Here is a 23,963-nt window from a genome sequence, read left to right on the forward strand (position 1 = left end):
CAAGAAATTCTACTGAGTCAGTTCTTTTCATTCTCTTCTCCTTCTGTCATTTTAGGTGGTAGATATCCCCGGTAGGTTTTCTCTATTATGTTTCATGTATGGCTCCCATATTTGTTCAAATATTGTAAATTATTTCTTAAATTATATGTTATTTTTTCTAATGGAATACATTTATTCATTTCTTTTTTTAAAATTTTTAATTTTTCACACCATAAACCACATTGACCATGATACGTACATTTTCCTTTTCAAATATATACAGTGCCATTTTCTCCCTCCCCCTCCCTCCTCCCATCCCACCCTCCCTACCTCCCCCCCCATCCATTTAAAGTACAAAATCTAGGATACATTAAACCAGTCAAACAATGTTGTCATTCAATAAAAATAAACAAGAAATTCCACTGAGTCAATTCTTTTCATTTCCATCTCCTTTCATTAATTTAGGTAGTGAATGTCCCCGGTAGGTTTTCTCTATTGTGTTTCATGTAAGGCTCCCATATTTGTTCAAATATTTCAATATTATTTCTTAAACTGTATGTTATTTTTTCTAATGGAATATATTTATTCATTTCTATATACCATTGTTGTATTTTCAAATTATCTTCCAATTTCCAGGTTGACATAATACATTTTTTTGCTACGGCTAGATCTATCTTAACAAATCTTTTTTGTGCACCATCCAAATCAATTCCAAATTCTTTGTTTTTTATGTTACTTAGGAGGAAGATCTCTGGATTCTTTGGTATATTGTTTTCTGTAATTTTATTTAATATTTGGTTTAGATCTTCCCAAAATTTTTCTACTTTCTCACATGTCCAGATTGCATGAATTGTTGTTCCCATTTCTTTTTTACATCGAAAACATCTATCAGATACTGTTGGGTCCCATTTATTTAACTTTTGAGGTGTAATGTATAGCCTGTGTATCCAGTTATATTGTATCATACGTAACCTCGTATTTATTATATTTCTCATCGTTCCAGAACATAACTTCTCCCATGTTTTCTTTTTTATCTTTATATTTAAATCTTGTTCCCATTTTTGTTTAGTTTTACCATTTGTTTCCTCATTCTCCTTTTCTTGCAGTTTAATATACATATTTGTTATAAATCTTTTGATTATCATTGTATCTGTAATCACATATTCAAAGTTACTTCCCTCTGGTAAACTCAGACTGCTTCCTAATTTGTCCTTCAAGTAGTATCTCAATTGGTAATATGCCAGCACTGTATCTTGAGTTATATTGTATTTATCTTTCATTTGTTCAAAGGATAATAATCTATTTCCTGAAAAACAATTTTCTATTCTTTTGATCCCTTTTTTCTCCCATTCTCTAAAGGAAAGGTTATCTATTGTAAAAGGGAGTAACTGATTTTGCGTCAATATTAGTTTTGGTAATTGATAATTTGTTTTATTCCTTTCTACATGAATCTTCTTCCAAATATTGAGCAGATGATGTAATACTGGAGAACTCCTACGTTGTACCAATTTTTCATCCCATTTATATAATATGTGTTCAGGTATCTTTTCCCCTATTTTATCTAATTCTAATCTAGTCCAATCTGGCTTTTCCCTTGTTTGATAAAAATCTGATAGGTATCTTAATTGTGCGGCTCTATAATAATTTTTAAAGTATGGCAGTTGTAAGCCTCCTTGTTTATACCATTCTGTTAATTTATCTAGTGCTATCCTCGGTTTCCCCCCTTTCCATAAAAATTTCCTTATTATTTTCTTTAACTCCTTGAAGAATTTCTCTGTCAAGTGTATTGACAATGCCTGAAATAGGTATAATATCCTTGGGAAAATGTTCATTTTAATACAGTTTATCTTTCCTATTAGTGTTAATGGTAAATCTTTCCAATGCTCTAAATCATCCTGTAATTTTTTCATTAGTGGATAATAATTGAGTTTATATAGATGGCCGAGATTTTTATTTATTTGTATACCTAGGTATCTTATTGCTTGCATTTGCCATCTGAATGGTGATTCCTTCTTAAATTTTGAGAAATCCGCATTATTCATTGGCATTGCTTCACTTTTTTTTCGTTAATCTTGTAACCCGACACTTCTCCATATTCCTTCAATTTCTTATATAATTCTTTTTATTGATAGTTCTGGTTCTGTTAAGTATACTATAACATCATCCGCAAATAAACAGATTTTATATTCCTTGTCTTTTAATTTTATCCCTTTTATATTATTTTCTGTTCTTATCAATTCTGCTAGTGGTTCTATAGCTAACGCGAACAATAAGGGTGATAGTGGGCATCGCTGCCGTGTTGACCTGCTTAAGTTAAATTGCTTTGATATATATCCATTTACTGTCACTTTCGTCAATGGCCCCTCATATAATGCTTTAATCCAATTAATATACTTCTCTGGTAAACTGAATTTTTGCAATACTTTGAATAAATAATTCCATTCAACTCTGTCAAAGGCCTTCTCTGCGTCTAAAGCAACTGCTACTGTTGGCGCTTTACTCCCTTCTACTGCATGAATTAAGTTAATAAATTTACAAATATTGTCTGTTGTGCGTCTTTTTTTAATAAATCCAGTTTGGTCTAGATTTACCATTTTCGGTACATACTCTGCTAATCTGTTTGCTAATAGTTTAGCTATTATCTTATAATCTGTGTTAAGTAATGATATTGGTCAATATGACGCTGGTGCGAGTGGATCTTTCCCTTGCTGTCTTTCTTTGGCTTGGCTTCGCGGACGAAGATTTATGGAGGGGGTAAAAAGTCCACGTCAGCTGCAGGCTCGTTTGTGGCTGACCAGTCCGATGCGGGACAGGCAGACACGATTGCAGCGGTTGCAAGGGAAAATTGGTTGGTTGGGGTTGGGTGTTGGGTTTTTCCTCCTTTGCCTTTTGTCAGTGAGGTGGGCTCTGCGGTCTTCTTCAAAGGAGGCTGCTGCCCGCCAAACTGTGAGGCGCCAAGATGCACGGTTTGAGGCGTTATCAGCCCACTGGCGGTGGTCAATGTGGCAGGCACCAAGAGATTTCTTTAGGCAGTCCTTGTACCTTTTCTTTGGTGCACCTCTGTCACAGTGGCCAGTGGAAAGCTCGCTGTAATTATTGCTGTTTTACATGAATCTGGTAAGCTTTGTGTTTTATCAATCTGGTTGATTACTTCCAGGAGGGGAGGAATTAATAAATCTTTAAATGTTTTATAGAATTCTATTGGGAATCCATCCTCTCCTGGTGTTTTATTATTTGGTAATTTTTTTATTATCTCTTGTATTTCTACTATTTCAAATGGTTCTGTTAATTTATTTTGTTCCTCTATTTGTAATTTTGGTAGTTCAATTTTAGTTAAAAATTCATCTCTTTTCCCTTCTTTCCCTTCGTTTTCAGTTTGGTATAATTGTTCATAGAATTCTCTGAAGTTTTCCTTGATCTCCTTTGGATTATATGTGATTTGTTTGTCTTTTTTCCTTGATGCCAATACCATTTTCTTAGCTTGTTCTGTCTTAAGCTGCCATGCTAGAATTTTATGCGTTTTTTCCCCTAGTTCATAATATTTCTGTTTTGTCTTCATTATATTCTTCTCCACCTTATATGTTTGTAGTGTTTCATATTTTATTTTTTTATCTGCCAATTCTCTTCTTTTAGTTGTATCTTCCTTCATTGCTAATTCTTTTTCTATATTTACTATTTCCCTTTCCAACTGCTCTGTTTCCTGATTATAGTCCTTCTTCATCTTGGTTACATAACTTATTATTTGCCCTCTAATGAACGCTTTCATTGCATCCCATAGTATAAACTTATCTTTCACTGATTCTGTATTTATTTCAAAGTACATTTTAATTTGTCTTTCAATGAATTCTCTAAAATCCTGCCTTTTAAGTAGCATGGAGTTTAATCTCCATCTATACATGCTTGGAGGGATGTCCTCTAACTCTATTGTCAATATTAAGGGTGAATGGTCCGATAATATTCTAGCTTTATATTCTGTTTTTCTTACTCTATCTTGCATACGAGCTGATAACAAAAATAGGTCTATTCTTGAGTTTGTTTTATGTCTACCCGAGTAATATGAATATTCCTTTTCATTTGGGTGTTGTTTCCTCCATATATCCAAAAGTTGCATTTCTTCCATCGATTTAATTATAAATTTGGTTACTTTGTTCTTTCTGTTAATTTTTTTCCCAGTTTTGTCCATATTTGAATCTAAATTCAGGTTGAAATCCCCTCCTATTAATATGTTCCCTTGCGTATCTGCTATCTTCAAAAAAATATCTTGCATAAACTTTTGATCTTCTTCATCAAACATTTTCCTTATTCTCCTATTTAAAACTTCTTTAACCCCATTCTCCCCTCCCCCTCCTGAGTTGCCCTTTATCCCTTGTCGGACAACCACATCTCCCCTCTCCATTTGGATTTGCGAATTCACTCGCAAACGTCAACTGATTTTGTAGTGACCGTAACTCCTCCCCACCCAGCCCCCCCAGAAAAGATTTCAATTTTCATATGTAACAAAGGTCACTCTTTTAATTCCCTCTATTCCCTTTCCCTCCCTTATTAATTCTTGTCTATACTCTATATATTTTCCTCTAAATACGGATACATTCATGTATGCACACTATATATACACACACATATACCCCTTTACACACATACATATAGTTCGTGGTCATTTTTACTCTCATTACATGTCTTCATCTCTCTGCTTGTTTTGTAGTTGTTCTGCAAATTTCCTTGCTTCCTCTGGATTCGAGAATAGTCTGTGTTGTTGCCCTGGAATAACTATTTTAAGTACCGCTGGGTACTTTAACATAAATTTATATCCTTTTTTCCATAAGATCGTTTTTGCTGTATTGAACTCCTTCCTCTTCTTCAGGAGTTCAAAACTTATGTCTGGATAGAAAAACATTTTTTGACCTTCATATTCCAGTGGCTTTTTGTCTTCTCTTACTTTCTTCATTGCTTTCTCCAATATATTTTCTCTTGTTGTATATCTTAAGAATTTTACTAAAATGGATCTTGGTTTTTGCTGCGGTTGTGGTTTCGGGGCTAGTGTTGTATGTGCCCTCTCTATTTCCAATTCTTCCTGTAATTCTGGTCTTCCTAGGACCCTGGGGATCCAATCTTTTATAAATTCTCTCATATTCGTGCCTTCTTCATCTTCCTTAAGGCCCACTATCTTTATATTATTTCTTCTATTTTAGTTTTCTATTATATCTATCTTCTGAGCTAACAGCTCATGTGCCTCTTTAACATTTTTATTAGATTCTTCTAATTTCTCTTTTAATTCCTCTACTTCCATTTCTACAATTGTTTCTCATTCTTCCATATTTTCCACTCTTTTTCCTATCTCTGACATGGCCATTTCTATTTTATTCATTTTTTTTCTGCATTCTTAATTCTTCTTTTTATCTCATTAAATTCTTGTAATTGCCATTCTTTCACTGATTCCATATATTCTTTAAAAAAGATACATCCATTGTCTTGCCTTTCTCCTCTTCTTCCACTTCTTTCTGTTCTTCTTTTTCTTCCTCTGGGTTGACCATCTATTGTTTCCTTGTTTTCTTTTTACCCTCTTCTTTCTTGTTCTCGTTATTGTCTGTGTTCTGCACCTGTTGCTGTGCTGCAGGTGTCTCTCTCAGCTGTGGAGATCGACTCCGCAGCTGTTCCCCCCTCCCGTCAGTGTGGTTTTTTTCATGCGCATCGCGCATGCGCGGTTGCGCACTTTTACTCGGCTCTGCGAGCCATTTTTGTAGTCCCGAGCCCGGGACTTCCACTGACCTGCGGGAGCGGGCCTCTCTCTCCGCAGCGGGCCTCCTCGGACAGGTAAGGCCTTCACCTTCTTCTTCCGACATTCTTTCTTCCTCTTTTCTTCCCGTTGTTTTTGACTTTTCTCTCTTCGCTGCCATTTTCTTCTCACCTTTATTTTTACTTTATTATAAATTTTTATCTTGTACCTTTGTGCTTTGTGTGTTTTTTTTTAACTTTTCGGGAGAGGGCTGGAATTCCCTGACCGGCCACTACTCCATCACGTGCCTCCTCCTCACATTTATTCATTTCTATGTACCATTGTTGTATTCTCAAGTTATCTTCTAATTTCCAGGTTGACATAATACATTTTTTTGCTACAGCTAGGGCTATCCTAACAAATCTTTTTTGTGCATCATCCAAATCAAGTCCAAATTCTTTGTTTTTTATGTTACTTAGGAGGAAGATCTCTGGATTTTTTGGTATATTGCTTTTTGTGATTTTATTTAATATCTGGTTTAGATCTTCCCAAAATTTTTTCACTTTCTCACACGTCCAGATTGCATGAATTGTTGTTCCCATTTCTTTTTTACAGCAAAAACATCTATCAGATACTGTTGGGTCCCATTTATTTAACTTTTGAGGTGTAATGTATAGCCTATGTATCCAGTTATATTGTATCATACGTAACCTCGTATTTATTGTATTTCTCATAGTTCCTGAGCATAACTTCTCCCATGTTTCCTTCTTTATCTTTATGTTTAGATCTTGTTCCCATTTTTGTTTAGTTTTACCATTTGTTTCCTCATTCTCCTTTTCTTGTAGTTTAATATACATGTTTGTTATAAATTTTTTTATTATCATTGTGTCTGTAATCACATATTTAAAATTACTTCCCTCTGGTAACCTCAGACAATTTAGTGAGTAGCTTCTGATGAACCTTTTAACCATGACTGAACACTCGATTTTGACGCTGCCAAAGTCGTATCTATTGTTAGGGTTTTACTCACTGATAGTTGTTCACACAGTAAAGAAAGGCTTACATTTATGTAGCATCTTTCATGACCCCAGGAGATTCTTGAAACCAATGTAGTAATGAATGCCCAGGACATTACAGGCAAAACCTTCCCCACCACTGAGAACATCTACGGGGAACACTGCCGTCAGAGAGCAGCAGCGATCATCAAGGATCCACATCACCCAGCACATGCTCTGTTCTCTCAGCTGCCATCAGGAAAGAGGTCTAGGTGCTACAAGACTCTCAGCACCAGGTTCAGGAACAGCTGCTCCCCCTCCACTATCAGACCCCTCAACAACAAACTCAATCATGGACTCATTTAAGGACTCTTGCTTTGCACATTATTTATGACTGAATATTTATTTTCTCTATTCCAGTTTGTTTACATTTCTTTCTTTATTTCCATTTCTCTTTTGTATTCTAATCTTTCCTTGAGTACCAGCTATTTTTTGCTCTACCAGTAAGTAGAAATTCTGCCTCACCTGCAAGAAAAAGAATCTCAAGGCTGGATGTGATGTCACGTATGTACTCTGACAATAAATCTGAACTTTGAAATAGCATGGCTCACCATCAGTAGGGTTCTGAAAATGATAGTCTTGAGTTTGAGCTGTTTACAGTGGAATAAATGAATGTATGCAAACCAAGGAGAACTCCCCTGCTCCTTGACAAAATTCCACCTCGATAGCACTTTGAAAGATGGCACTTTTGAAAATGCAGCACAACGTCAATGGAGTGAAGGCTGGATAATTACTAAATCAAAAGAGAAAATAGAGACACAGGGAAGAGGGATCCTTGCGTAAATCTACACTGTCTGGCTGTCTGAGGCTAGGCCAGGTAAAAGGCCCAGGGACACTGGTTGGAGCCAGAATGGAGTCATGTGAATTTTTGCCAGCCTCCAAGTAGGCTATGTCTGAATATATTGGGAATGAGAGCTGTATTTTCTGCTCTCCTATTTGGCAGAATCATAGCCCTGAAATTTTGCTCATTGACTGCACTGTGCTGTTTCTGTCAAGGCTGCGACAAGACATTGCCTTCATAGCCAGAGGGTGGTAAATCTGTGGAATTTGTTGCCACAGATGGTTGTGGAGGCCAGGTCATTGAGTGTATTTAAGGCCAAGATTGATAGGTTCTTGATTAGTCATGGAATTATCAACGATTATGGGGAGAAGGGCGGGCAGTGGGAAAATTGATAAATAGTGCAGCAGACTGGATGGGCTGAATAGCCTATTTCTGCCCCTGTGTCTTATGGTCTTATTCGCAGATGGGGTGGCCTCTCATTTCTTCAAACTCTATAGATTGTGAGCCTAACTAATCAAATAGCTGTCCTGCCATTCCAAGAACCAGTACTGAACTCTCATCAAAGCAAGAGCATCCTTCCTCAAGGTGACGAAATGGAACACAATTATCACAGTGCTGTTTCACCAAGGACATATACAATTACATGAGGATATCCCAACTCTTGTACGCTCCTTGCAATAAAAGCCCGGTTTACAGTTTGTAGAGCAGAAGGATCAAGGAGCACAGGTACGTAATATCTTGAAAGTATCATAAGATGGTCAATAAGGCTTTCGGCACATTGGTGTTCAGAGCATTGGGTATAGAAGTTGGGAGGTCATGTTGGTGATATAAGATGTTGGTGAGGCCCCATTTGGAGTCTTTGGTCACCTTGTTTCAGGAAAGATGTTGTCAAGCTGAAGAAGGTGCAGAGAAGATGCCAGGACTGAGCTACAGCAAGAGGTTGAGTAGGCTGGGGCTTTATTCCTTGGAATGCAGGAGGATGAGGGGTGATCTCACAGAGTCTTTTACCCAGAGTCGGGGAATCGATAACTGGAGGACCCAGGTTTAAGGTGAAGGGGGTAGAGATTTAACAGGAACCTGAGGGATAACTTTTATTTTTACACAGAGGGTGGTGGGTGTATGGAATGGGCTGCCGGAGGAGGTGGTTGAGGCAGGTACCATTGCAGCATTTAAGAAAAAATTTGGATGGATACATAAATAGGTTTGGAGGGATATGGGTCTTGTATGGATGGGACATTTGGGTCTTTGTGGGCAAGTTGAGCTGAAGGGCTTGTTTCCATACTGTATGACTCTAGTTACCTACCACACGTTTATCTTCAGCGGCAGGTGTACAAGGGCACGCAAGCCTCAGTGCATCTCCCTTCCCGAATATTACCCCACCTCCACGTTCCCGCTATCAAAGTAGATAACCTCACATTTATCCCCATTCTTCTGCACATCCCACCTATCTGTCCACTCCCTGTCAAAATCCACCTGGAGCTTCCATTCATTCCATCAGCTTGGTGTTGAACTCAAACTTGGAAGTACAATATTTCCTCCCAAAAGCATTCATATACACCAGGGACGGCCAAACCATGGCTTGCAAGCCACGTGTGGCTCGTTGACATATATTGTGTGGCTTGTGGATATATGTTGGCTGAGGCAGGAATCATGTACAGGTGCTCACAATGGTAATGTTAGTGGCCATGGCTTGCGATTAAAAATATTTGGTATGTGTATTTTTTAATTATCGAAATTAATTCAAATTACCAGTTTGAAAACTACATACATGAACAAATATTTATATGTACATGATTTTCTTAACAATTATATTTTTTTGTAATAAAATGTGCATGTAAAAGTAAAAACATGCATGTGTAAGTGGCCCGTGCACGGACCGGCCCGCAAAATGGCTGACAAACGCGGTGACCCCATGGACCTTGGGGGGGGAGGACACCGGCTATCGTCCCCAGTGACCTCCGCAAGGCGGGAAGATGGGGAACCTTGGTGAGAACATAGTCCAATCTCAGGTCGGCGCTCTGATAATGCAGGACTCTGACGTCAGCACCTGGGGCCCATATAAGTGCGATGGCCAGAGAAATAACTAGTCTTGTTTTCCAAGGATTTGGGGTCCGTGATTTTTCTGCACGCTCACATAGCGCACACGCTGCATGTAATATTTTCTCACATCTTGTGACTTTCAAGCATGTGAAGTTTATCATATGCGGCTCTTACGTTAAGCAAGTTTGGCCACCCATGACAAATATCATCCTTGCATTCATCCAGTTTGTTTCCTGTCAGCCATCCAGTTCTGAGATACTGCAAAACAACAAATTTCATGACTTGTTCATGACAATAAGTTCTGATTCTGAATCTCGCTGATCTCTTCCAGAAAGTCGAAACACACCAAGTTTATGCTTAACTAATGTTCTAACATTATTTACATTTTAAAATAAATGTACTCTGAGTGGTAGCAGCAGCCAGAGAGGCTACAGCAGTGTCGGAGCTACAAGATTGCGTTTATCGATATGCTGAAGCTTTTCCCAAAATTCACAGAACTCTGGAAGGTCAAACTAAAGCACACATTATCTCTGCAGCCTCTGCTTTTCTCGACGAAGGGGTGCAGACCATCAGTTGGAGTGAATCTGTCAGCCTTCAACGTGATACTTCATCGAGTCCAATTAATATTACTGAGAAAAAAATGTGACAGTTGCTTATTCTTTTCCCTTTGATTATCTGCTATTTTTGGTCTCCCTGCCTTCCGCTGTGAAGATGGATACAAAATATATGGTTTATTTCTTAACCATTCATTTATTTCCTATTAATAATTCTTTCTCATCTTCAAAGGGGCCCAATGCTTTTATTTTCACTTACTCTTTATTTGTGAATGTAAAATTCACAAATGTTACTTTTATATCTTTACTATTTTGAAACACGGCACGGTTAGCACCACGCTATTACATCACCAGTGACCCAGGTTCAAATCCCGCGCTGTCTGTAAGGAGTTTGTATGTTTTCTCCATTTCTGCGTTGGTTTCCTCCGGATGCTCCGGTTTCCTCTCACCCTTCAAAAGCTACACGAGTTGTCGGTTAATTGGGGTACTTGGGCAGCTCAGGCTCATGGGCCAAGAGGACCTGTTACTGTGTCCAAATTAAAAATTTATATTCACTTTGTTTTACAGATGTACAGCAGGGTAACAGGCCCTTTTGGCCCATGGGCCTGTGCCGCCCAATTTACACCCAATTGACCTACCCCGTACATTTTGAAGGGTGGGAGGAAACCGAGCCCCCAGAGGAAACCCACACAGATGCAGGGAGAACATACACACTCTTTACAGACAGCACCGGATTCGAATCCGGGTTACTGTAACAGTGTTAGGCTAATCCGGTCTGCTGCCCCAAACTTTTGAAGTTTTTTTTTTGCTCTGAATGCCATTTGTTCATGAAACTACAGTGCGGGCACTAGCCTTTCAACTTGGGAAGTGTGTGGATTCAAACAATTTACCTGCACATGGTCTAAATCCCTCCAATCACATGCCCATCTAAATGCCTCTTAAAAGCACTGCAGAGCTCTGAATGATGTTAAGATGCTGTAATTAAATCTGGTGTTCTGCTTCCTGGATATTGCTGTTTACAAGTAGGTCAGAACTGGGACAGAGCGGAGGAGAACTTTATTTGGGGAGCTGCTTGTCATAAACCACTTTGTTTCTATTCAAATCAGCGAATAATCACAGAATATGATATGTTGACGCATCTGACATGTTCAATTATTGGTCGTCTTGAACGCAGTATTGCTCAATTTGTGCTGAAGAGGAAGGTACTTGGATTGAGGCACTTCTGGGCCCTCTCAGGTACTGCGTGAGAACGATTGGCCACCAATATCAACAATCCCTTCCAAACTTCACTATGGGCTCCTGCATTCTGAAAGTAAATCCCAACAAGATTATTTCTTCACTTGCACATCACTTGATTCTCCATCACAAGATTTGAGCCCAAAATGCATGCAATCACTTGTAGAGTTTTGCCAAGGGTTTGCTACAGCGTTGTGTGGAGCTTGTTCTCTCAGATGGAAATTTGGAGAACAAGCGGCCTGGTCTCCTGGCTATTTCAGTACATTTCTGATTATCCGAAAACCACCTAACCGAAATTCTCAGTTATCTGATATTTGTTTTGGCGGCAGCTTTAAGAAGTTGAAAAAATAAATTCATCCGATGTGCCAATGTGGGGCACTGACGCGCTGTTAGCACCAGTTTGGTAACAACAGAGTTCAAAACCAGCCGAGAAGACAGATACTGAATGGCTGGATGCCGGCTCAGAGAAGCAGGCTGGAACCTTGAGCATTAAGTGAGTGACTGGAGGAAGCCAGCAGGTTAGGCAACACATGGGGAGGTTGTCCTCATTTCAGGTACTCCCTCCCCTCTCTTTTCATTTCTTCTTTACCCTACACTGTACTTGGGTCCAGAGAACAAATCTAATCAAAGGGTGGGGGGCAGGGGAACTCATTTATCGGTGGTGTCAGACTGGGGTGGGAGGTGGATCAGTGTCAGACAATGGGGGAGGGGAGCCTGTGGCAGCAGTGTCAGACTGGGGGGAGACCCATCTCTCCTGTCCTTGTATCCAATTACCAGCTTTTGTCTGTTGGTCTGTGCTCCTCCCCCAAGCCTTTTAATTTCAGGCGCCTGTCTGCTTTTACACAATAAAATCCCTGTTATCTGGAATTCATGCAACTGGCACAAAAAAAATCAAGAAAGTAAAATGATAAATAAATGTTTAAAATTTGTAAAAATAAATGTTCTCTGAAGTAACACATCAGAGTTGGTGATGATGGGAGCAAGTGGTGGGGGGGGGGGGCTTTGCTCAGAGCAGCTGTTTGAATAACGTTGCGTGAAACAGCAATGGCGTCGCCCAGAATGAAGAGCTGGTCGATGCTGCTCTCTGTTGGGGTGATTCTCTTAAAGTGTCTCCTTATCCTTGCTTAGTAAGAGTATTTATCTTTTTTAGTATATTATTAAATGTATTATTAAGGCTTTATGGGAGGGGAGGGGGGTTTAATTATAACAGCAGCACGGTAGCTCAACGCTGTCACAGCGTTGTAAGTTATGGGAATTGCCTGATTCAAATAAACTTTACATAATTAAGGTCCACGATACTGATTTTTTAGAAGATTTCTTCACATTTTGCACTCTTTTCCCTTTTAAACTGTTTATTCTTCAAAGAGGTGTATTAGTTAGGCATTGTAAGAGTGTGTCTCAAGCAACTGGAAAACTCCTTGTCTGGCATCTACCAATCCCTGTAAGTGCCGGATACCAGGAGTTTTACAGTATTTGGGATGAATGTCACGTTTACAGGTATTGTTTGTCAGTCTCTAAGCTGTTCCGCAGTCTGGCAGTCCTAATGTTTTTTTTTGTTTTTTTTTCCAGTTTATACAAGGCTTTATTACTAAATCTAAAGCTGAATTCACACTACAATATGCAAGCCCTTCCCAACTATATTTATCAACACCTGGACTGGTCCCAACTGCCGAAGCGAGGCAACGACTGCACACTTGTAGTAGGTTGTCGGGGCGCCGGCAGCAGCTTCTCCACCTCCCCTGACCGGGACATTGGCTGGACTCTTTTTTTTTTTTAATTTTTTATTTTTCACACCATAAATCACATTAGCCATGATATACACTATTTCTTTTTCACACATATACAGTGACTTTTTCTCCCCCCCCCCTTTCCTCCCAAACCACCCCCCCACCCCCCCCTCATCCATTTTAGGTATACAATCTAGGTTGCATTAAGCCAGTCAGACAATGTTGTCATTCAACAAAATTACACCAGAAATTCTACTGAGTCCATTCTTTTCTTTCCTTCTCCTTCCATCAACTTAGGTACTGTTTGTCCCCAGTAGGTTTTCGCTATTGTATTTAATGTAAGGCTCCTATACTTGTTCGAATATTTCAATATTATTTCTTAACCTATCTGTTATTTTTTCTAATGGAATACATTTATTCATTTAAATTTAGTAGTTTCTTCCTTTTAATTTGGTTATGTATTCCATTAATATTTAAAGACATATAGTTCAGCGTAGCCCTTTTATATTTTGTTTATCTTCTCTTTCCGTTTTTCCATCATTACCTTTCCTCCTTTTCCATTTCTGTTTTCTTATTTTCAACTCTTTATAAGACAACATTTCTACAACATCCAACATTTTCCTTATTCTCCTATTTCTATCTTATTTATGCCCAATCTCCCCTTCACCTCCTGAGTTGTCCTTTATCCCTTGTCGGACAACCACATCTCCCCTCTCCATTTGGATTTGCGAATCCACTCGCAAGCGTCAACTGATTTTGCAGTGACCGCTATTTCCCCCCACCCCGCCTCCCCCAGAAAAGATTTCACTTTTCATATGTCACAAAGGTCACTCTTTTAATTCCCTCCTTATTCTCTCTATTCCATTACCTTCCCTTATTAATTCTTGTCTATACTATCTATATTTTCCTCTAAGTACAGATACATTCATGTATGCTCATTGTCTCTATTCACTCTTATACCTCTTTACCCGCATACATATCAATCGTGATCATTTTTACTCTCATTACCCGTCTTCATCCCTCAGTCTATTTTTGTCTTTACCCACATACATATCAATCGTGATCATTTTAACTCTCATTACCCGTCTTCCTCCCTCAGAACTCTCATTACCCGTCTTCCTCCCTCAGTCTATTTTTGTAATTGTTCTGCAAATTTTCGTGCTTCTTCTGGATCCGAGAATAGTCTGTTTTGTTGTCCTGGAATAAATATTTTCAATACCGCTGGATGCTTTAGTATAAATTTATACCCTTTCTTCCATAAAATCGCCTTTGCTGTACTGAACTCTTTTCTCTTCTTTAGGAGTTCAAAACTTATATCTGGATAAATGAAGATTTTTTGCCCTTTATACTCCAGTGGTTTGTTGCCCTCTCTTACTTTTTCCATTGTCTTCTCCAGTACCTTTTCTCTTGTAGTATATCTTAGGAATTTTACTACAATAGATCTTGGTTTTTGTTGTGGTTGTGGTTTAGAGGCCAATACTCTATGTGCCCTTTCTATTTCCATTTCTTGCTGTAGTTCTGGACATCCTAGGGTCTTAGGGATCCACTCTTTTATAAACTCCCTCATATTCTTGCCTTCTTCATCTTCCTTAAGGCCCACTATCTTTATGTTATTTCTTCTGTTATGGTTTTCCATTGTATCTATTTTTTGAGCTAGTAGTTCTTGTGTCTCTTTAGTTTTTTTATTAGATTCCTCCAATTTCTTTTTTAAGTCTTCTACCTCCATTTCTGCTGCTACTGCCCGCTCTTCCATCTTGTCCATTTTCTTTCCCATTTCTGTTAAGGTCATCTCCATTTTATTTATTTTCTCTTCTGTGTTGTTTATTCTTTTTCTTAAATCCTTAAATTCCTGTGTTTGCCATTCTTTAAATGACTCCATGTATCCTTTAATAAGAGCAAGTATATCCTTTACCTTGCCTTTCTTTTCTTCTTCTATTTCACCGTACTCTTCCTCTTCCTCTTCTTCTTCCTCTGGGTTGACCATCTGTTGTTTCTTTGGTGCCCTTTCCTCCTCTTCTTTCTTGTTTCTATTGTCTTCTGTGGTCTCTTTTTGCTGCAGGTGTTCTGCAGCTGTCGTTGCCGGCTGTGGAGGTCGACTCCCCAGCTGGTCCCCCCTCCCGTCGGTGTGTTTTTTTTCATTCGCATCGCGCATGCGCGAAGTATCGCGCATGCACGGTTGCGCACTTTTACTCGGCTCTGCGAGCCATTTTTGTAGTCCATTATTTACCGACCTGAGGGAGCGGGTTTCTCTCTCCGCAGCGGGCCTCTTCGGACAGGTAAGGCCTTCACCTTTTTCCTCCTTTGTCCTCTCTTCTTACCGTTGCTTTCGATTTTTCTTTTTTTGTCGCCATCTTCTTTCCACCTTTATACTCACTTTTCTGTAACTTTTATTTCTGTGCCTTTGTGTTTTCCTTTGTTTTTCCCGACTTTTCTGGAGAGGGCTGGAGTTCACCGTCCGGCCACTACTCCATCACGTGACTCCTCTGGCAGTCCTAATGTTGATGCTCCAACACCTCCTTCTTGATGATAGTGGGTTGAAGATACTGTGCGCTTGTCAGAAGGGATCTTCTATAATTCCTTGAGCCCTTTTTAGACAGTGCTCAAAGTAAGTGTTATCATAAAGGGAGACCCCAGTGATGCTCTCGGCTGTTTTAATGATCCTTTGCCTAGACTTCCAGTCCGATGCTTTGCAGCTACCATACAAAGCATTGCAGATTTGCCTCCTATGGACAATATGAGACCTCCAGCATTTTTGTGTTTGCACTACAGTCACAGCATCTGCAGACTTTTGTGTTTCACTCCACTATCATAATGCAGTTAGTCAGGACGGTCTCAATATTAGCTCCTGTAGAGTGTGGTCAGTTAACTTGGTCTTCTTAGGACATGCAGTCACTACTGTGCCTTTCTGACAAGTGAGGAAATGTTGAGTGTCCATGATAGGTCACTGGATAAGTGAACTCCAAGGAACTTAGTGCTCTCCATTCTCTCCATTGCTAAGTTGTGGAGGGTGGTCATTGATGATACTCCCCAAGTCCACGATCTTCATCTTGTCCACATTGAGACTCAGGTTGTTACTCTCGTGCCACACCAGGAGGTGAGTCCCTGTAGTGCGAGTTCACATTTTTGTTTGTAATGGACACCAATCTCATATCCCTCTGTTATAATTTCAATTTTAAATTTAGATATACAGTATGGTAACGGCATTTCTGCCCACGAGTCAGTGCTGTCTAATTACACCCAATTAACCTATACACCCAATTAACCTATACACCCAATTAACCTACACACCCCAGTTCTTTTTGAATAATGGGAGGAAACTGGAGCCCAAGGAGAAAACTCACACAGACACAGGGAGAGCGTACAAACTCCTTACAGCCAGTGCAAGATTGGAATCCTGGTCTGGAACCCATCACTGGCACTGTGACGGTGCTGCGCTAACTACTACGCCAACCATGCTGTCCTTTATCTGCCTTTGTTTCACTTTTGAAGTCCTTCTATGTTAGGAGCTAATTTTTTTCTCACATGCATTTTTCTTGTCTTTCAGTAACGCTCCCTTCTCATTGGCTGCAGCAATGGCAAGGGCGACAACAAATGAAATCCTTCAGAGTGACCTTTCCATCCTTCACTACGTCCCGAAGCTCTTGGATGGCACAGATGGGATTACACGTAAGTAATGTGAGAACCAGGAGGGGGAGACGAGGGAGGATGGAATTCTTCCCTGAATCTCCTTTGAAAAACCTTGGAATGTTTTACTGAATTAGACTCACATCGACCTCATAATCTGCACTGTTTTGATCATCTGGGGCCTTGCTGCATGCAATTGGCAGCCATGTTTCCTCCTCTGTGATTGCCCTTTCAAGGTTCTTGTTCGGCTCCAGAGGATTTTGGAAGGACTTGACAGTGCAAAAGGCTTTATATACAAGAGCAAGTGTTGTTGATCGATGAATATAGGAGAGAAATACAGGAAGAGACATTGTATCTTCCAGGGAGGGCAGTTCATAGTCCATTGTTCTGTATCATTCCTGAAGCAGCCGAGTTGGAGTTGTGAGGGGAGGAGTAGAAGGAGGAAGTGGTCTGTTCGTGACCCACATCCTAATCCTAGCTTTATCCACTTCCCCTCACATACCTCACAAGCTGAACCCCCAAAATGTCCCCCACCCCCCACATACACACGCATTCGTAATAGAAACGGAACCTAGTTGATTTTTTTTTTCCCTGACCAAAGTTTTGATATCATTTGCTTAAAGTCAATGTACATATTAGAAATTCAACTTGGGACCACATTATTTTTTTTGAGCTTGCCACGAAAGCTACTTTGAGGAAGCATTAATAAATTTATCCTAGAATCTTGCGGATAGGGATATTTGTGCTGCTATTGTCAACAAGTAAAATTATCTTTTTGTCCATTGAATTTATTGATGAGTATTTTCCCCTGATGACTGAATCTCTCCGTTACTTAGTCTTAAGGGACATTCTATGTGCAAGAGTGGGTATAATTCAATAGAAAATATTTGCTTTGCCATCTCAGTCACCATGTTATTTTGAAACCTCGTCAGCTGAAGTGTAGTTAGTTTAACCTTTTGGCTCAATCAGCACAGCACTCAATCTTGGTTATTCTTCCAAACTTTGCGCCACCTCTGACGATTTTCTGTTGAAATCGGGAATCTGGCAGTTGTGCAGTCCAGCCAGCTGAAAGATCTGTACGTTGAATGCAAGTTGTACAGCAACTCAGTGTGTGAGAATGAGAACACACTGACACTGAACACACTTGAGTTTGAAATTCACCGATCATACATCAGTGTATTCTAGTCAAAATGGCAGCCTATCTGTCTACAAGATCTCAAGAACAACAGTGAGACATCATCTTTTGTGGACATTCAATGTATGTACATGGGAGTCTTTGACCCCACAAAAGCTTATCAATGGGGCTTCCATAAACGTTCCGACACAGAGCCAATTGTTATTCCAGCTAATCTCTCCCTCACTGGTGAGATTAAGTGCGCTGTGAGGTACTGAGAGAACACTGTTGAATACATGGCAAGTACCCAGCTGCGGTGGTTTCCAATTAATTTATTCATAGTTTCTTTGAAGAGCTTTATTAAGACACAGTTATGGATCCCCTAATGGCCGTCAGGGAATCTCAGTTAAAAGGAAAAAATACACAGAATTGGCTGGCTCCTGGAATAGTTCAGCTCGTTGAGATGCTCAGCCAGTGAGGCAGACCAAAGGGAGCATGGTAACGGTGCTAATCTCGATGAAGGAAGGAAGGAAGGTTTTCATTTATATGGAGCCTTAGGCCACTCTAAAGTAATCAACAACCAATTAAGAATGTTAAAAGTAGCAGATGCAGAAAGAGATGCTGGATGTTCATCCTCTGAGGCCAATGTTACGGTGACCAGTTAATCTGTTCTCCATGCTGTTCAACGAGAGAAAAATCAGTCAACGTATTGAGAAACACTCCCCCGCCTTTCTTCACACATATCGAAGGGAGGGGACAGAATTTCAGTGTAATGTCTTGTCAAAAAGATCAGATTGGCACCTTCAGTTCCCCTGCCTGGATTGTACGATTAAGTACTTGGATCGTGACTTGAACTCAGAACCTTCTTTCTTAGATAAGCTTCACCACAGATAGATCATACTCACAGGCATGGTCCATAAACAATGAAGACCTGTGATCTATAGTAATGCAGTCAGCATAAATTCAAATTCACCTCTGATTGTACATATATAACCCAACGAAACAGCATCTCTCCAGATCATTGTGTCCGCACAAAAACACATGATCCACGGTACCTAGAGATCAGATAAATAATCAAAATAAATATATATTAATATTTGGGATGATTGTCATGGTTCCAGCCTGTGGGAAGAAGCTGTTCCCCAGCCTGGCAACCCTGATTTTGATGCTCCTTTTGGTGGTTGTGGGTTGAAGGGACAGTGTGCTGGATAGAAGGGGGTCTATTATAATTCCTTGGACCCTTTTTAGACAGCACTCCCAGTGATTGTTGTCGATAGAGGAAAGGGAGATCCCAGTGACCCTGTCGGCTGTTTAGATGATCCTCTTTATAGATTTCCAGTCTGATGCTTTGTAGCTACCAGTCGAAGTTCATTTGTCATCCAACTCTACTAATGCAAACTGACGAAACAGTGCAAACATGTGCAGACATAACACGCAGACAAACCATGGATATGAAGTGCATTAAAAAAATATTCTTAATAAATAGTAGGGTCATAGAGAGTTTTAGCAGTTGTTCAGCAGGTCTCACTGCCCATGGGAAGAGGCTGTTTTTCAGTCTGGTGGTTCTGGCTCTGACACTCCTGGATCTCTTTTCTGATGAGAGAAGCTGGAAGATGCTACAGTCAAGGTAGTAGATCTTGTGAGCCCTCTTTCAACAATGATCCTGGTAAATCAGGGGGAGGGCGATCCTCTCTGCCGTTTTTATGGTCCTGAGGATAGACCACCGATCCAATGTTCTCCAGCAAACGTAAGACACTGATGCAGCCAGTCAGGACGCTCTTGATAGAGCTCCTAGAGAAGGTTGACAAGATGGTGGCCGGTAGCCTCGCCTGCTTCAGGCTTCTCATCAAATGCAGTCGCTGCTGTGCCTTCCTGACAAGTGAGATGTGTTGTGTCCGCGATAGGTCACTTCTTAAGAGGCCTCCGAGGAACTTGGTGCTCTCCACCTCCGACCTATCAATGTGTAGTGGAGGCTGGTCATCCTGGATCTCCTGAAGTCCACAATCATTTCTTCAGCCACGCAGTCAGACAGGACACTCTCATTTGTGCTCCTATAAAAAGTTCCCCTCATAACATGAAGTTTCCGATAAATTGGACTTGTGATGACAAACCCACGGCACAGTGCTCAATACAGATACCTCAAGCACATCCACTGTAATACAGCAGTGTTTGAGAACAGATGTGCAAAGCATTTGTTGGACCTCCAGAAGTACAACTATCTCCCTTGACTCACCAACACCTGCACCCCCACCCCCAACCTGCAGCTTTAGTCCTCGTTCAGTGAGAGTCATCCGGGTGAACGTTTCACTTTTAATCAATTCTTCACCGCTTTGTCAGTTCCATTCACTTAATTAAATACCTGATTGGATTCTGACAGTAAACAGCACAAAGTAGACAACAGCGATTACACTTTCTGAGAAGACTGAAGCGGGCAAGGCTATCGGCCACCATCCTGTCTATCGAGAGCGTCCTGTCCGGCTGCATCACAGTGTGGGTATGGGGTCTCTGGAGCATAGGATCAGAGGTCAATCCACAGGACCATAAAGGTGGCAGAGAGGATCACTGGAGTCTCCCTCCTCACCATCGATGTGACTTACCCGGACTGTTGTCTGAAGAGGGCTCACAAAATCATTGAGGACCCCTTCCACCCTGCACGCAGCATCTTTCAGCTCCTCCCGTCGAGGAAGAGATCCAGGAGGATCAGAGCCAGCACCACCAGGCTGAGGAACAGCTACTTCCCATGGGGAATGAGAATGGTGAACAACTGCTGAAACTCTCTGAGACTATTATTTATTAAGAATTTTGATTTTAATATCAGTACTGTGTATATGTGTTGTTTGCCTGTATGTGTGTTATGTCTGTACATGTGTTTTGCATTGTTCTGCACTGTGGACCAGAGAACACAGTTTCGTTGGGTTGTACTGGTACAATTAGATGACAAATTATCTTGAACTTGAGGTGACTTGTGCCTTTTAAATGACCCTTTGAATCATACTCACTGGCGAGCAACAATAAATACTCAGAGGTTGGTGATATCCCAATGCGTCACAGTGATTCAGTCTGATATCATAGCCGACGTACCACCTTGAATTGAGAATCTCCCAATCCTTATTCACATTCAAGTTGGCCACCCAGTGATCCTATCATCATTTACAGGTCCTCAGAAATCACAGTTACAGAGCCCATGTACTTGACTCTTGCTGGAGATTCAATCCCTTCTTGGCCTCTTTTGTATGAACTTGTTCTGGGCTTTGAAAGGTTAGTCAAGTGAAAGTGAGACAAATGCCTGTTTCACCATTGTTGGCATCAGGCACTTGATCCGGGTGAGATTGCCTGTCTGTTCCAGACAGAAGGACGCACTGGCAAATTATAACCATCAAACCTTCACCTAGGCTTCCGTGCAGGAGAATGGGAAGATCAGACTGAAAACTACAGTGGTAATTCCCACATATTAACTCCTGAGGATACCAGCTTACTCCCGCAGGATGCCTCGAGCTATGAAAGCGAAAAGATGCTTCTTTTTTTGGGGCAGGAAGGTCCAAGCATGTCCAGAAATGATGTGGCAGTTAGTGCGAGTTCAAGAGACCAGAACCAGGATTGGAGAGGGTGCTGAGGGCAAGAAGGGCTCCTGAAGGGCCTCAGGCGCTGAAGGCTTCCTGATCGTGGCAGCGGTTTGGATTTGGAGCTCGGGTCGCCAATGGATCGAACAGGAGACTGCACAGCTGTAGAGGCTGCTGGAGGCGAATCCAAGGACAGTCAGTGACTCTGAAGGGACTTCACTTTCTCTCTTCCTGTAAGGGGCAACACTAATGGTGACTCTTTGTCTGGCTGTAAGCAGGCAGAAGGGAATTTCATGTAATATTACATATTACATGTTCTGTACTATTACATGACAGTAAAATTAATCACGAAATGCAGAAAGAGTTGAGAATGGTTGAGGGAAGTAGCAAAATATATACTGTATTTGACAGCATATAAGGGCCACAAAAATATTCCCCAGATCTTGTATGTGAAGTTGAAATTAGGGGGATTATGTGAGTAAACAACATCGGTGATCGTCGCCGCTGCGTGGGCGATGGACAGCCCGCCATCTATTGTCGGGGAGAGCAGGATGGTGGGAATGGTGTGGGGCTGACGGGAGACTCTTCCAGTGGCCGCACTGATCCCACTGCCATGCTGAAATGAGGGTGGGAGGTCTTGTATGCTGTCAAATACAGTATTTTCAGGAAAGCCTGGATAAACCTTAAGGAGATTGAAAAGAAAGGATATGATGGTGGAAGATGATAAGGCCTAGATTGGTCATGAACAGCTTGGATTGTCTGATTATATTCAATGCCAAATAATAAACAGCATGCTTCTTAAAATGTTCTATTTTAAAGTAGAACAACGTTTCGAGGTCATCCTCTGCAGAGTGACGACACGACTCTGTCCTAATTGGGGCAGAGAGAATGGACCAGCGTAGGTGGACATGTTGGTTGGGTGCCTGACTTATCCCATGCCGTTCCATCCTGACCACTAAATCTTTTTGGTCTCAGGAGAGATTGTACGTAATGCATATCATTGCACCATGACCCACTAAACGTTGGCTCAGTTGGGAAGGCAGATCCAGTGACTGCAGCAGGTCAGACAGCTGACAACAGTCTCAAGGGCAAATTTCTGGATCAAACAGCCTCGTGCGCTGTTGCCTGGTAACCATTGGACCATGGTCCTTTCGTAGCTTGCATTAATTATATGATTGATTGTTTTTAAAAAATCTTCATATGCTTTTCATGCCGAGTTTGTTCTGCTCAAGGCCAAAGCATGGACCCTGCCACAATGGGTGACACCGCCTCCTCCATGTTTAATTATAATTCCCCATGGTGGAAATGGAGAAGGATGGAGAATTATAATTAATCACGGAGGAGGTGGTGTTGCAGGGTCCGTGGGTGTCAACACTGACAGTGATGAGTTCCCCATGGTGATCGCACGCTGTGACCGCACCATGTCCAACTTTGACTGGATCCTCTAACCATTCAAATTCAGATTTCTGGCCTTTCGGATACTGTTGTCAGTGAGGAGGGGACACTCTGGCCCTGACCACGTTGCCAGTTCTGCGGGGTGCCATGAGCCACATCCGCCCCGTGGGATACATCACGTTGACAATTCCAAGGGGTAGGCAGCGCAGTGTGGAACGATCCTCGAGGCAGGTTGGTGTGCAAGCCATATATCTCAGGTGGTAAATTTCAAGGCCTGGAATTGAGAAGAACACCATTTGTGTAGAGTTCTGCTCTTGGTGGGAATGTTGGGCCTCAACCTCCTGTTTGATGGCACGGATGATTCTGGAAGAATCCTCTCACTGAAATTGATCCTCTCGCAAACGGTTTGTGCATTGCCTCTGCATGGCTGCCTCATCGCGGAGTTTGTTGCGGAACCACAGGATGTTCATTTGCTTTGGGATCCAAGGGATTCCCTTCCCAGCAGCTTGGAGCGGAAATTTAAAAATCCAGATGCTGGAAATCTAAAAATAACTATGGGAAATGCTAGAAATAGCAAGTCAGGTAGTTAATCACCCTTCGTCATACATGGGAATGGCTGTGAGTTCAGAGGGAGTTGTCCATTCAGCACTGTGACCAGATAGAATCCAACCTGAGTAGTAGCAGGAGCCAGAGAGGCTACAGCAGTGTCGGAGCTACAAGATTCAAATTCGATTTATTGTCATGTAATGAAGACAGTGCAATATTACATGCAACTTGTTTTCAACTGCCATAAGGCAGACAGCTTCGCCATTGGCAGAAATTGCCTGAAGCGCCTCTTACAGTCAGAGAAAGAGAAGCCAAAAAGAGTCCTCAGATTCACTCATTGTCTGTGGATTCGCCTCCAGTGCTTCTATAGCCGCATAGTCCAGTCCAAACCATCGTCAGCCTGAGCTCCAGATCCAAACCTCTGAGATGATCAGGAACTCTTCAGTGCCATCGGCACCCTCTCTCAACCCAGTTCAGATACCAAGGAAAGACAGCAGGAGTCAATGCAGCACAGATACCTGAGATCCCCTTGAAGAATGGCTCAGGCCCGAAACAGTTATATATCTTTACCTCCTATGGGCGCTACGAGACCTGCTGAGTTCCTCCAGTATTTCTATGTGTCTGCAGACTTTTGTGTAT

The 23,963-nt window shown here is 41.1% G+C and overlaps 1 protein-coding gene across 8 annotated transcripts in view; it reads left to right on the top strand.

The window, feature by feature from the left end:
• The window catches only part of ppm1e (protein phosphatase, Mg2+/Mn2+ dependent, 1E), a 151,631-nt gene that overhangs the window by 89,305 nt on the left and 38,363 nt on the right, over positions 1–23,963 (top strand). For all 8 annotated transcript variants that reach the window (XR_011348887.1, XR_011348886.1, XR_011348888.1 and 5 more), the window contains exon 2: positions 16,630–16,751. Coding sequence is in view for 5 of the 8 variants with exons in the window: in XM_069911780.1 (XP_069767881.1) it covers positions 16,630–16,751 (122 nt within the window). In the remaining 3 variants the exon portion in view is untranslated. The remainder of the gene's footprint in view (positions 1–16,629; positions 16,752–23,963) is intronic.

The sequence above is a fragment of the Narcine bancroftii genome, chromosome 14 (genome assembly GCF_036971445.1).
Source record: "Narcine bancroftii isolate sNarBan1 chromosome 14, sNarBan1.hap1, whole genome shotgun sequence".
Lineage (NCBI taxonomy): Eukaryota > Metazoa > Chordata > Chondrichthyes > Torpediniformes > Narcinidae > Narcine > Narcine bancroftii.